At 39.7% G+C, this 13483-nt stretch overlaps 3 protein-coding genes across 3 annotated transcripts; 1 reads left to right on the forward strand and 2 right to left on the reverse strand.

Annotated features, from left to right (window-relative positions):
- Positions 1-835: 835 nt before the first annotated feature.
- Positions 836-7249, forward strand: LOC101297254 (histone-lysine N-methyltransferase EZA1-like). The gene is made up of 16 exons (XM_004300398.1): positions 836-874; positions 1356-1717; positions 1825-1989; positions 2085-2169; positions 2259-2408; positions 2501-2548; positions 2714-2785; positions 3348-4039; positions 4419-4560; positions 4837-5057; positions 5563-5694; positions 6006-6093; positions 6187-6234; positions 6323-6451; positions 6553-6630; positions 6702-7249. Exons 1-16 carry the CDS (start codon positions 836-838, stop codon positions 6888-6890), a joined length of 2640 nt encoding a protein of 879 aa, XP_004300446.1. The 3' UTR covers positions 6891-7249.
- A 293-nt stretch (positions 7250-7542) lies between these two features.
- Positions 7543-9575, reverse strand: LOC101300923. Its single transcript, XM_004301747.1, has 5 exons — positions 8768-9575; positions 8460-8652; positions 8172-8362; positions 7925-8083; positions 7543-7828 (listed from the first exon to the last, which is right to left on the reverse strand). Exons 1-5 carry the CDS (start codon positions 9463-9465, stop codon positions 7543-7545), a joined length of 1527 nt encoding a protein of 508 aa, XP_004301795.1. The 5' UTR covers positions 9466-9575.
- A 1584-nt stretch (positions 9576-11159) lies between these two features.
- LOC101297546 lies at positions 11160-13452 on the reverse strand. The gene is made up of 2 exons (XM_004300399.1): positions 12862-13452; positions 11160-11965 (listed from the first exon to the last, which is right to left on the reverse strand). The coding sequence occupies exons 1-2, from the start codon at positions 13298-13300 to the stop codon at positions 11418-11420; spliced, it is 987 nt and encodes a 328-aa protein (XP_004300447.1). The 5' UTR covers positions 13301-13452; the 3' UTR covers positions 11160-11417.
- Between the last annotated feature and the right edge of the window lie 31 nt (positions 13453-13483).

Here is a 13483-nt window from a genome sequence, read left to right on the forward strand (position 1 = left end):
CTTCTTTCTTCTCTTCTCTTTCTTCTTCTTTTTCTCTTTTTCTTCTCTTTCTTCTCTTTTCTTTTTTCTCTACTCTTTTCTTCTCTTTTTTTCTCTGGGTTGCTGTATTTCTTCTTTGGGCACCCATATTTCTTCTCTTAGGCTGCCGCCGGCGAGCACCCCATCCCCGGCAGCGAGTGCACCAGGCCTCCTCCGGCCTTGGACCAGACGCGCAACCATCCCGGCAGCCCTCTGGCATCCTCCGCACGCCCAGCCTCCTCCGCACGCACAGCAGCAAGCAACCCCCTGCCTTGCACCACCTCGGCAGCGAGTGCACCAAGCCTCCTTCGGCCTTGGACCAGGCCTCCTCCGGCGTCGAAGAAAGGGAGGCGAGTGCACCAGGCCTCCTCCGGCGTCGACGTGTGTGGCCTGGGCTGAGGTGGACAGAACTCACCTGGGCTGGATTACTCCTCTAGCCTGGGTCAGTTTGCTCATTTTCTAAGTAACCCAGGTTGAATTGGGGAGCAATCTCATTCATGGGTGGAAGCAAGAAATTTTTGGCTGGGTTACTTTGCCCATGTGGATCCAACCTGGGTTGGATTTTTTTCCCACCGGTGGACTTGCTCTACATAGAATTTATAACCGACACATACAATAATTTATAATCCACCATGTAAGCCACGTCAGATTACCGTCAGACAGGCGGACCCGGCATAAGCCACGTCACCATACCATGGCATATGCACCACATAACCAAAAATGACACGTGTCAAAGCAGAACGGTTTTACTACCTCAAGCCTCTCCGATTCTCACTCGTTTCTGAGCTGAGTCGCAGAGCAAACAGCGGGAGGCATGATGATGTCCAAAGCAACTGACTCTGCAACTAAACTCAAAGTCAGTTTCTCTTAATCTCTCTACCCTCTCGGATTCAATCTTCAATTTACCCTCTTTTTTCTTCTCTTTGATATTAAAATTCAGGTGCTTTTCTTCAGAATTGGAATTTGTCATGATCAAACAGCCATAAACATATTTTTCAGAATTCAATTGCAGTTTAAATGTGAAAGGAATGAAATTTCAGGTTTCCCATGGCTAAAAATCATAGCTTGTGGTCATGGAGCAGTGTTTACTGAGATTAATTGCAGTTCACTGTTTTCTATTGCAATTAAAATCTAGTTTGAATGCTTTTCTTCAGAGTTGTATCAGAACTAGAATTCAGCATGATCACAAAGTTTTGAAATTTTATCTTTTGAGATTCAGTTTCTGTTTGGATATCAAAGAAAGTGAAAATTTTTAGGAATTGAGATGTAAGTAAAGTTAACTTTTTGTGTGATCTAAAAGTTATGAACAATGTGTACTATTTGATTGATGTGGGCAGAAATCACATGGAGATGTACCGGGAGATACTGTAGGCTTGGCACAAAAGATGTATCAGCTTAAGAAGCAAATTCAGGCAGAGAGAGTGATGTCAGTGAAGGAAAAAATCGAGCAGAATAGGAAGAAGCTAGAAGGTTACGTTTCAGAAATTTCATCAATAATTTCAAGAGAAGTTGAGCTAAATGGGAGCTCCAGCTTGCTTAATTCAAGAATTCAACATCCTCCCTGCAAATTCAGTGGCTTTTCTAAAGGATTTGGTGATAAAGATTATAGTAACAATGAAGAGGAGTTACTCTCATCAAGTATTGAGCTTCCAAAAGCTCACAAGATTGATCCTTATACAACTTGGATATGGTTGGACAGGTCTGATTCACGTCCCTTTATTTCTAGTTTTGTTTTTTGTCTTTTCAGGATTAATGTGAATATGTTGCTGTGTTTCTCCTATCTCAAATTTGTCTTTCACAGCACAGAAATCAGAGAATGGCTGAGGACCAATCTGTAGTTGGGAGGAGGCAAATTTACTACGACAAAGAACATGGCGTTGAAGCTCTAGTCTACAGTGACACTGATGATGAGATGACAGAACCTGAAGAAGTGAAGCGTGCATTTTCTGGAGGAGAAGACCGAATTCTGTTGTAAGTCTAGATAAGCTTAATGACTGTGTCTGCTTGTTCTTCGTTAAACTTGCCATAAGCTCTGGTGTTTAAATTTTCCATGTTGAATTTGGTAGGATGGCCTTTCAGGAGCATGGGACAGGAGAAGAAGTAACAAAAGCTGTAAGCCAGTTTATTGGAGCCACCACTTCGGAAATCCAGGTATGTGGATTAGAAAGTGTTTGCATGTTATGTTATGCAAGACACTCATCCTCATTTATTTGGTGTCTAAGTGCATTCTACACTTGCAGGAAAGGTACATTACAATCAAGGAGCGGGTCTGTGAGAAACGTGAATCAAAAGATTCTGGAGAATCTGGATCAAATAGGCACATTTTTCTTGATAAGAGTCTCAGTGCTGCATTAGATTCTTTTGATAACCTTTTCTGTCGCCGTTGCCTGGTAAGAGGTGCCATCAAAACTAGATTTTTAAAGAGAATCATTTGTATTATGTTATTTGATGTAACCTTGTGTGAATTTAATCCATCCAACAGATTTTCGATTGCCGTCTGCATGGATGTTCTCAACCTCTAATCTATCCTGTAAGCAGCAACATTATTCATATGTTTCACCTTACTCTGAATTTCATTTATTGTTTGGTTTACATTGGAAAAGACTTGAAGCTGCTGATACCTGTCACCTATCTTAATAGTTACCAATTATCTCACCCGTTGATACTCTATTTTATTAAAGGCTTTGTTTGACAGAGTGAAAAGCAGATGCATTGGTCAGAACATGATGAGGATGAGAAGCCTTGCAGTGATCAATGTTACCTTAGGGTAATTCTTTGTAAAATATACCCGAGTCGGTTGATGTATATTGCATTACACATCATTCTGGGGTCATACATGTCTACGGTTTTGGTGTTTTGCTAATCAAATGTTAGGAGATAAATAAATTTTACTTTATTAGTTGCACATTCATTTGTGTAAAGATATTATATCTTCTATCCCTATTGGCTCGTATGTCCAGTTTTCTGCAAGTGCTACCAAAGTTTTATGTAGTTTTTGTTAGTTCTTTTCCTTCTCTTGATTTCTGTTTGTGGAGCAGTGTTCGAATCATGAACTTGTATAAATGAAAGAGCACTTTAAAGTGATTTTCCCATGTCATGGACTGTGATCAATGATACTAGCATAATCCTAAAACTTTGAGTCTACTGGCTACTTTTTTCTCTTTTGTTTTAAATGGAGGCTGGCCATAATTCTTTTCCAGAATTCTACTTTATATAAGGTGTATCTATCAAAATGGTGATGATTCCTGTGATCCCTATTTTGTTTTTTTGTTTTTTTTTTTTGCCACAGTTTATGGGATTGAAGTATGACTTCCAGGTCCTTCTTGCAGTTAAAGGCAGTTGAGAATCTGGTGGAAGGTTCACATAATAATACTCTGCCCAGGACCAATGTAACAAATTCACAGAGAGAAAGTGCTCCAACATCATCCGTTACAGAGATTATACGTGATGAAAATTACATTCCTGGAAAAGATGAGGCTGTCACTTCAGAACGTATTCATAGATCAGATGTCTTTACAGGAGCTTTAGGTTTGGATACAGATATGATGATGACTCACAATGAAAACACAGGGAAAAGGAAGGTTGTAGAGTACACTGATAAAGAGGCCCATGACCAAACTATACTGCCGGATGATTTGGAGGGGTCTTCCAAGAGACAGAAGAGATTAGATGTCTTGCATTTAGTAACTGGTACTAGTACACCAATCGCGGTTCATGATCACTCAACCAGTTCTGAACATGGGACCTCAGATGCTGGTTTACCCAATAAAAATGAACTTGAACTGGCCAACAAAAAATCCACCGGACATACTTCAAAGGAACTTGTATGTTTTGGTAGTTCTTCCTGCGATGAATCTATGGATGATGTGAAGGATGAGCCAAAAGATGTAATAGAGGTACTGAAGCAACCATCCAAATCTACAGAAGTCCAAGTTGAAAAGAAGTGTGGCAGCAGCTCTGAGTGGAAGGCAGTAGAGAAAGAATTATACATGAAGGGGTTAGAGATATTCGGGAGAAACAGGTACGCCTTTTTTGAATTGAAAACGTTCTATGTGGATCCTTGTGTTCAGCCATCCTTGCCCATCCTAGTCTTGGATTCTAGCTGTTCAGTATTATGAAATAACTACTGAGTTTCTCTAAAGAAATGTTACATGGATACTCAAAGGAACTCTTTGGAAGAGATGGCCAATTAGACATTTTACATAATATATTTCATCTTAAAGAAGTCCATTTAGTCATTCTAAGGATCAATTTGACATTACTTTCCTATTTCAACATCCAAATTGGTAGGAGAATTTAAGTTTCGTAGATTAGACCTGCATAAGTTTGGCAATTTATAATTGATCTTGCTATGTCTTAGATTTGTTTCATTATTATAACGGGTAACTTATTTTCTGCAGTTGCCTCATAGCCAGGAACTTACTTTCTGGCTTCAAGACTTGCTTGGAAGTGTCCATTTTCATGCATGATGCTGAAGCTTCAATGCCTAATAGATCTGTTGGATTCATGGAAGACAATGGCAAAGCTGACACGGATCAGAGTGTAAGCATTGGAGAACTTTTTGATTCCCTATTTTTATAAGGTGTTTGTAAGAACATGTTTTGCCAACTAGGCCTGTGGTACTATTACTGACTTGAGCTAGCAGGCCTACATTTTCTGTTCATGTCCATGAGTCTTGTCAAATTTTAATCTCAAGTTGCCTGCCAATCTATGTTTGTCAGTTGACCCTATTCTTGTACTATTCCTCGTTAAAGCCCAGTAAATTGATTCTGCAAACTATAGTAATGCTTCTTATACCTTCTATTTTACTTGTTTCAGGAACACGAGATGCGGACAAAGTCACGATCATTTCGTAGAAGAGGCAAAGCACGGAGGCTTAAATATTCTTGGAAGTCTGCTGGTCACCCATCAGTCTGGAAAAGGATTGCTGATGGCAAAAACCAGTCCCGCAAACAATATATACCATGTGGGTGCCAGTCTACATGTGGAAGGCAATGTTCTTGTCTGCAAAATGGAACCTGCTGTGAAAAATATTGTGGGTATGTTGGATATGTCTCTAATATGATCAACTGCTCATGCAAAGAAATGCACAGAAGTGGTGCTAAGATGCTTCATAATAGAAATAATAGTTTAAATAAAAACAACAACAACAACAACAACAGAAGTGGTGTTAATATGTATTCTTGGATTTCATGTTCAATCTAGTTTTGTTGTTATATGTGTGTGGTTGAAAGTTGTGAGTGTGAAATATGAATTATATCAAAGGAGTGATACACACAAGCTATATTTAGATGCCTCATATATGCTACCTGATTCAGATCTTGCTGAGCTTGATTTGTTCAAATGGTTTTCCTTTTTCTCAGCTTATAAGTTGCTTCAACTTTCTAAATGACCACACTATGTGAAGTACTCACTTGAAGTTTTGGAGCCGCACAAATGAAAGTTTTGTAGCTTAAATTTCTATTATGCTATAAAGTGAACCTATGAACGAGATGGTAAATGTTACTATTAAATTCTGACCCAAAATAACTCTTATATCTTTAGATGCTCAAAGAGCTGCAAAAATAGGTTCAGGGGATGCCACTGTGCAAAAAGTCAATGCAGAAGTCGGCAGTGCCCATGCTTTGCCGCAGATCGTGAATGTGACCCGGATGTCTGTCGCAATTGTTGGGTTAGGTAATGAGTTTTATACTTACCGTTTGTCTATACTTGCTGTTTTTTTGTTGAATTTGAATAGTATATGGCTCTATTCTGGTTTGCTGCAGAAAGATATGTCAAAATACTGTTGTATATGGACCAGCTGGTTCATATGGGTTGTAACCATGTATAGAGTTTCAATTTGAGCTGAATCTTATACTGAAAGGGTTCTTATTATAGCTACTGTTAGTTTTTTTTTTTTTTTTTTTTAAATATTTAGTTTTCCTTTTATGTCATCGTAGACTGTTTGTATACTTGTGGTGTTTTTGAGCCTTGCATACTTGATGCAGTTGTGGGGACAGTTCATTAGGCGAGCCACCAAAACAAGGTGATAGTCAATGTGGAAACATGAGGCTTCTTTTAAGGCAACAACAAAGGGTGAGAAATCTTGGCATTTGTTCAAAAAATTGCTTGTGTGGTCTGTTTAGTTCACTTGGTCATTTATCATTGGCCTTTTTTTTTTCTCTTCAGATTCTCTTGGGTAAATCTGATGTTGCTGGATGGGGAGCCTTTTTAAAGGTTGGAAGATAAGTGCAGTTGTATTTGGCTCCATACATATCTGCATGTATCTAGCTACTTATCACCAAATTGAATTATATGATTTCAGAACCCTGTAAACAAAAATGATTATCTTGGAGAATATACTGGTGAACTTATCTCCCATGAGGAAGCAGACAGACGTGGGAAGATTTACGATCGTGCAGACTCATCATTCCTTTTTGACTTGAATGATCAGGCAAGTGAAGATTGATGTTTTGACATTGGTGTATTCATTGCAAATATGTGATGCCTATAGTTTTATTCTGGGATATAATCTCAAGGTTTACTTGCTTACAGTGGGTCCTGGATGCTTATCGAAAAGGAGACAAGCTTAAATTTGCAAACCACTCGAAGAAACCTAACTGTCATGCAAAGGTATTTAGTGTTCACCCATTCTACTTCTTTGATTAGTTAATAGTGGTTGAGCTGATCTGTGGCTTGCATAGGTAATGCTGGTGGCGGGAGATCACCGAGTAGGCATATTTGCCAAGGAGCATATTGATGCTGGTGAGGAGATCTTCTATGATTATTGTTACCCACCAGAAACAGAAATCCCATGGGCTCAAGCTGAGGGTACAAAGAGGGATGATTCATCTGTCTCCCAAGTCAGAGCAAAGAAACACCAATCTCATTGAATGCAAAATTGGTTTGGGATGTACATACTGATCGAACATGAGACATATTTCGACTTTGGGGGGCTTTATACATGACAGCAGTTGAGGATTCTTTGTAAGAAGGTATGCCAGCTGCTTCCCTCCGGGTTAAATTGGCTCTACATGTTGATATGATTAAGTGATTAAGCCTGCTTCTTGAATTCAGAAAGATAAAGATCAGAGTCATCAGACAATAAGATTCTATTGTAAATAAGGCTCATTTTATAAATTTGGGAATTAATAAGCTAGATATTCTTCAAGCAGTTTGATATTATACTTGTGCAATTGACAATCTTCTTGCAGAAGCATGTCGTCATGGTAATAAATGGAATTGCTCTGTAAAATTTTCTCTAGAGATAAAGGAAAACCTCAGATTTGCTTTTTGGTTATCTTTACATTATGCTTCTTTGATGAAACAGAGTGGCTATTTGAGATTTATATATTTTACTCAGATAAGTGGTTATGACGATCCAGCTGAAGTAAATGGCATAAACTGATACATACAGAACTAAAGAAGCTTTAAACATCTCCTCAATTGCATTTCCAGGTAGCTCTCATTACAAACTAGCTGAAAGAAATAATGAAAGAATGAAAGTATTTACAAGTTGGAAAGATTGTAAGTGGTAACTATCAGTTACTGCAAATGAGCATACAACAATTCATTCCACACATCAGGAATGCCAGGAAGACACCAATGACTGCAGTCTTGACTGCCTGAGGCTGATTTTCTTCCATATATAGATGGATGACCATCTACTCTGTATTCTGATAATCCAGTTATGTTCAAGAATGTGATGGGAGTTCTCATCTTCTTTATGACTTCCTCTGCAATCACAATTTTCTCACTAGGAGAAGCACTTAAAGTCTCAAGTGGTTTAGTAGCTTCCTTGCAACTCCCACCTGAATTCCATTGACCTCCCCTGTTTAAATGGATGACATTAAAAACCACTGAGAAAATGTTGTTTGAAATCACCATAGCATGAAGTTTATGCAGCATATAATCTAAAAAGGCAAACCTGAAATGTGATGGTGCTGAACTACGAAAGAAAACCCGAGTTCTGCGTGGGTTGATGTATCTATCAACCCATGATGCCCAGGTCATCAGAGCTTTTCTGAAAGCTATGGAGACATCAAGCTTTGGATGAACTTGGCCGCCTTCTTGGTAGTAATTAATCCTGTTATCAATTCCAAATTGTATTTATTCCAATCAAAACAGGTAAAGTAGTATAATACTGAGCTAAACAGATCAAAAAAGGGACTGACCCGGCTTTGGTTTTATAATGTGACCACCAATGTGCAGTGTTGAATACCAAAATATCAGCTCCTTTCCATCTAGATGAGCCATGATCAATAGCATCAATCCTCAATACTTGCTTCCTCTTCTGCCCTAACCTTGCCTTTGCTTCATGAACTAAGAAATGGCTCACATAGTATTCAACTGTACACTTGTAATCCTGTTATAAATGAACAACTTCAGCATCGAATATCGAAAATCTGAAATAGCGTACACATTGAAGAAAGATAAAAAAGAAGTCATATATGCTGAATTACCACAAATCTGAAACTGTAATTTCCCTTTCCTTTAGTGATTCTGCGCTTGTGAGTCTCGTAGACCCTGCTTGGATCTTTTACTGCTCCCATTAACATGCACAACATGGATTCCCATTGATTCCTGTTGATTGAATCACCTACAAAAACTAGTCTCTTCCCTCTTATTAGCTCCAGCATCTTTGTTGCATTGAACCTGTAGCGCACCAAAAGGACACAACTTTAACATTGCAATCTAACCACATTGTGACTATACCAAAACACCATGCTTTAAAAGCTCATAACAGCTCAATGATTGAAATAGAAAGTACCTTGGAATTTCACAATCTTGGGGTTGCCACCTCCACTTCATGTAGTCTTTATCTAATCTCCCATTGCCCTGACAATTAAACCCTTCATCTATCAAAGAACATGAACCATTTGTGTACAAAGGATAGCTCTCATCATAAACCCACTTCCCTCTTGTAAAATCACAAGCTCCATTTACTCTCTCATCTTCAACCTTCCCACTACTTAAAGTTTCAGTCTTTCCAAATGAAGCTGCTTCATTCTTGTTCTCTTCAATCTTTTCACTACTACTCGAGACCAATTCAATCTTTTCCACTTCCTCTGCTCCAACATTTTGCTCTACTGGTGCCAATGCTGTGAAATTACCATCCAACCCACCACCGCCTCTCTCTTCTTCACTTGGTGCCACTTTGGATTCATTGGCCTTCCTGTGTAACACAGCAAGAACTGAAATTCCAGCAGACCCAGAAGCATTTTCAGGTTTGGTGACATGGGTGGTCTTCAAGATTGAATCTTTGAGACCATTGAGGGGTAAATTTCCAGAGAAACCCAAAACGAAGGAGGACTTGTTGAACTGGAGATGGAATTGTTGGGGAACTGGAGGGGTGGCTTTGATGAGCCAAGTGGTGAAGAAAGTGAGGAAGATGAAAGAGGAGAAGATTGTGAAAGAAAAGACCAAGAATCTGGTGGGTTTCAGTGAGAAACTCCTCTGCCTCTCCATAACTGAGTTTGTTAAATTTCTGAGTTGAGTGAGAGTGAGAAAGAGAAATGGGTACAGTTCTCAAAGTCAAAAAGAGAGTTGGGTGAGATTTTGGTAGAGGAATGGAGGAAGAAGATAAAGAAATGGCAAGGCATGCAGAGCTAAGTTAGGGGAAATTGCTAAAGAATCCAGAGCAGTTGCTAATTGCGGAAGTGGGTTGTTAAACAAAGAAATTAGAGATGAATTTCTGTACTATAGTCTAGTCTTAATTTTTGAATAGACTACATAACCGCATTGGCACCAGATAAACAAGATTGTAAATGACAGGTATACCCACCTTGAAGTTCAACTGGAATCAGATAATCGGAGAAGGGATCGTCGGATCGATCGGCGAATACGTACGTTTTCACTGTGATCAAAGTTTTCTGAGGGACACAGTAACCCACATTTATCAGAAAATGAGAAGACCATGAACGTTGCTTTATCGTGGCAGCTATCCATAGCCAGCTTTCTCTATCAACTCTTCTTTCTCTCCTTCAATTTTTAGTTAAGAAGTTCCACTTTTCTAAAAAGACGAGATATCACTTGGATAAATTTAGGTTCGAAGTATCAAGGTTACTCATTGTTATGTGAAACGAGATATCACTTGGATAAATTTAGGTTCGAAGTATCAAGGTTACTCATTGTTATGTGAAAGTACTAATATGTCTGAACAAAATTATAACAAATCAAACACTGATATCATGTTAGACAATTATCATTAAACGCGTCAAAAAAATCTTAATCAAATGATGCATTGTTTCTTCTCGCATCCGTGTACGTTCTCAAAACCCAATGCTTAATGAGGTTCTACTTTACTTGACAATTTCACCTTCGTATGGCCAATGTAGTAGTTGAATTTGCTTCCCTTGCAAGGAATGCTCTAGTTGATCATGAACGCAAAGGGGGTTACAAATGTCTTTACGACTAGAAGCATATGGCAGTAAAGTAAATCTGAGGAACATCATGGCGTGGTCGTTTACGTAAGAGGAAATGATGTCCGCACGAAGCAATAATGCAAGACAAATAAAATAGAGATTGAGATTCCAATCTGATCCTTTAATTGCTAAGCTCGTGACAAAATTGCCGTTACCATCATATTGAGCTGTATCACTGTATGCATGCATGGATCCTAACGCTGTAACGGTGTAAGCCCCGATCTTTCCGTCTGGTAATGGTGTTTAGAATATAACGCACATGTTGTCATGTAGCAAGAGCAGCATATATTCCATCTTTGTAGGTGCCTTGTCTCTGTGTTAACCTCAAGTTTAAGTGTTTAAACAACACCTTAATTAGGTAACGGGTGCCAAGTTCTACTTCGTGAAGATTAGTGCTTTATCAATGGAATCAGAACCAAACAAAATCGAAATCAAATGTTGCTAGAGCCGTTGGTGGCATGCATTTATCCGGAAACTCGATCGGCTCGCAATGAGTGACCGATTTCTGCAACTACATTCGCCGTGAAATGAGCTTCTTCTCAATATATGGTTGAAGGAGATACTTGAAAAGCCTTCATGCTAATGATGTCTCTAGAGGCATCAGGTCTTCGTATATATCACACTTCCGATTGATGCAATCACTAACGAGTTTGGAGTCGCCTTCAACTTTGATAAAATGTAAGGACATTTGGGCCACTTAAACCTTTGTAGTAGAGAAGAAGCCTAGACCAAGGAAATCAGCCCATATTCTCTGTTGTCCCTCATTTCTGCATTTCTTTTCTTATAACTCTCTGCTTAGGCACAATCAAACGACAAAAAAACAGAACTTGCGACACAAGGGAAGACAATACAACTACTCTGCAGCTACAAGCACCGGCGATTCACACACAGCTCTTTGTTGAAATATGAAAATGTGGTATGTTATGGATACATAGAATAAAAGTAAAAATCTGTAGACAACAGCTAGTAATCTACATTTGATTTAGGGTGAACTTTTTAAGCAGTAAAAACTGCCTCAACAATGACATGCTTCTTTTTTGGGTATCCCATGGCAACCATGTGGTTGAGATACACCTTCCCGTCCTTAACAGTTGCTGCTGTGGCCAACCGATGCTTAGGCCCCGAGAACTTTCCCACAACTGAAGCTGTCTCCCACCCATCAGTGCTCTCCACTAGTCTACCAGATGGGTTCCCAGCAACTACAAGCTGGGTTGGAGAAAGTAGTTCTAAACCATCTCCAAATTTCAGTGAACCTTCTACAATCTTAATTTGCTTCACTTCGTCTCCCTTTGATATGTCGATCTTGAACAAATTGCCGCTGAAAGTGTGAATAACAATCAAGTATCCATCTGGGTGGTAAACGATTCCATTTAAGCCAACAATGGCTTTGTACCATTCTTTTGGAGTGAAGAGAGGACTTTTGATAGTTGATAGGAACTTGCCATCCACTCCAACCTTCCAAATAAAACTGCCTGCGCAATCTGTCACATATGCATTACCTTCTGAATCGACTGCAACATCATCTGCCATTGCTTTCGGATCACCTATATCAAACCACACAACAAGCAAAATACCATTAATTACCCTGTATATTAAGCAGAGCTATCTCTACATATTACAGATTGTGATAGATTTGGCATTAAGTATCCAAGAACTTTGCTAGGTGTATCAAGCAATATTAAAAATCTATATACATGTTAAAATCTTTTGTCTTCCTTCCCGGCTTCCAACTTCCAATTTCCAACTCAATTGGTGAGCCATCCAAAGAGGACTTTCGAATTTCTTAAATCGAGTGATGACAGTATGTTAGATGGTAGTTGCACTATAGTCTACCCACATATATTGACTAAACTGATCAGAAATGGACAGCCATATTCAATTAAATTGAGTAATGTTTTCTAAATTTACTATGAATATTTTGTTCTCAGGGCTTACAGTTTTCACTACCAGCAAATATACAACAACAAGAAGAAAAAAATTAATCAAGCCATGCCTCATAATCAAATAAAATCACAACCCCCACGTGGCCACGTCTCCTATGTTTATAAATATAAATAACAGGTGCACCTATTTCTACAGCATTTATCAATTAGATCAATTATTCGCACTAAAATGTTCTTAGAAAACAAAAAGCAGATAACAAAAAAAAGACCATACCTATCAGTACCAAAATAACTTAAATTTTCTAGATAAGGCCATCAAGTTAAGTTAAAGACTTAAAAGGGGTAGGCTGGTAAGCTACAGTATAACAATTGTGTCCTCTGGTGGGTGGCAAGTTCAGAACTTCAGAACATGAAACTCAAGAACATGTTCCAAATATCTAACTTCATCAACAGTCAAAAGTTAAAACTAAACAGCTTAACCTAGTTGGTTTTTTATGTATGAATAGCCAACCAATCTAGCTAGTAAACGCATAGGGAGTGAAGTGGGGGGTTCTTACTAGGGCCGCTGAGCTGGGTGAGGAAGAGGCGGTCCCAGGTGGAGAGGTCGTAGGCGGCGAGGGCGCTGTAGCGGTTGCCCATGACGTCAGCGGTGGTGACGAGGAGGCGGTTCCGGGGGCGGTCGATGATGAAGCCGAGAGAAGCGTTGTTGGCCAAGTCAACGTGTTTGACCAAGGTGGACTCCTCGAGAACAGCGCCGGGGATGTGATCGGCGGGGACGGGAATCTGGCCGATGCCGCCGCTCATGAAGGAGACGAGGAAGCGGCGGTTGAGATCGTCCCACTTGGCGCACTCGCGGAACCAGCCGGCGGCGTGGTAGTGGTAGACGTGAGTGGTGGGGGCGGCGAGCTCGAGAGAGATGAGGTAGGCGATGGGTACGGCGGAGAGGATGAAGAAGAGGAAGAGCAGTCTGGGTGAGCAGCAGCGGCAGAAAGCCATTGTTTTGGAGTTGTTTGGGTTCGGGTGGAGACTGGAGAGTGAGTGAGAAATGTGAAGAGTTCTCAGAAGTGAGAACAAGAAGTGCTGCCCCGAAATGGTGTGATCAGTTCTGGTGAAACAAACGAGGGGTTGGTTGTTTTATATGATTTTATGCTCACACGTTATTGTGCGCTTGCTATTATA

Source organism: Fragaria vesca, linkage group LG5 (genome assembly GCF_000184155.1).
Source record: "Fragaria vesca subsp. vesca linkage group LG5, FraVesHawaii_1.0, whole genome shotgun sequence".
Taxonomy (NCBI): Eukaryota; Viridiplantae; Streptophyta; class Magnoliopsida; order Rosales; family Rosaceae; genus Fragaria; species Fragaria vesca.

What these genes read in the sequence shown, in the direction of transcription:
- LOC101297254 (XM_004300398.1), top strand. Translation starts at nt 836, where the DNA reads ATGATGTCCAAAGCAACTGACTCTGCAACTAAACTCAAA. An exon ending in ACTCTGCAACTAAACTCAAA is followed by an intron (nt 875 to 1,355) that starts GTCAGTTTCTCT and finishes TGATGTGGGCAG; the next exon opens with AAATCACATGGAGATGTACC. An exon ending in GTGATCAATGTTACCTTAGG is followed by an intron (nt 2,786 to 3,347) that starts GTAATTCTTTGT and finishes TCCTTCTTGCAG; the next exon opens with TTAAAGGCAGTTGAGAATCT.
- LOC101300923 (XM_004301747.1), bottom strand. Translation starts at nt 9,465, where the DNA reads ATGGAGAGGCAGAGGAGTTTCTCACTGAAACCCACCAGATTCTTGGTC. An exon ending in ATTACAGTTTCAGATTTGTG is followed by an intron (nt 8,363 to 8,459) that starts GTAATTCAGCAT and finishes CATTTATAACAG; the next exon opens with GATTACAAGTGTACAGTTGA. An exon ending in CATTATAAAACCAAAGCCGG is followed by an intron (nt 8,084 to 8,171) that starts GTCAGTCCCTTT and finishes AATTGATAACAG; the next exon opens with GATTAATTACTACCAAGAAG.
- LOC101297546 (XM_004300399.1), bottom strand. Translation starts at nt 13,300, where the DNA reads ATGGCTTTCTGCCGCTGCTGCTCACCCAGACTGCTCTTCCTCTTCTTC. An exon ending in CACCCAGCTCAGCGGCCCTA is followed by an intron (nt 11,966 to 12,861) that starts GTAAGAACCCCC and finishes GGTTTGATATAG; the next exon opens with GTGATCCGAAAGCAATGGCA.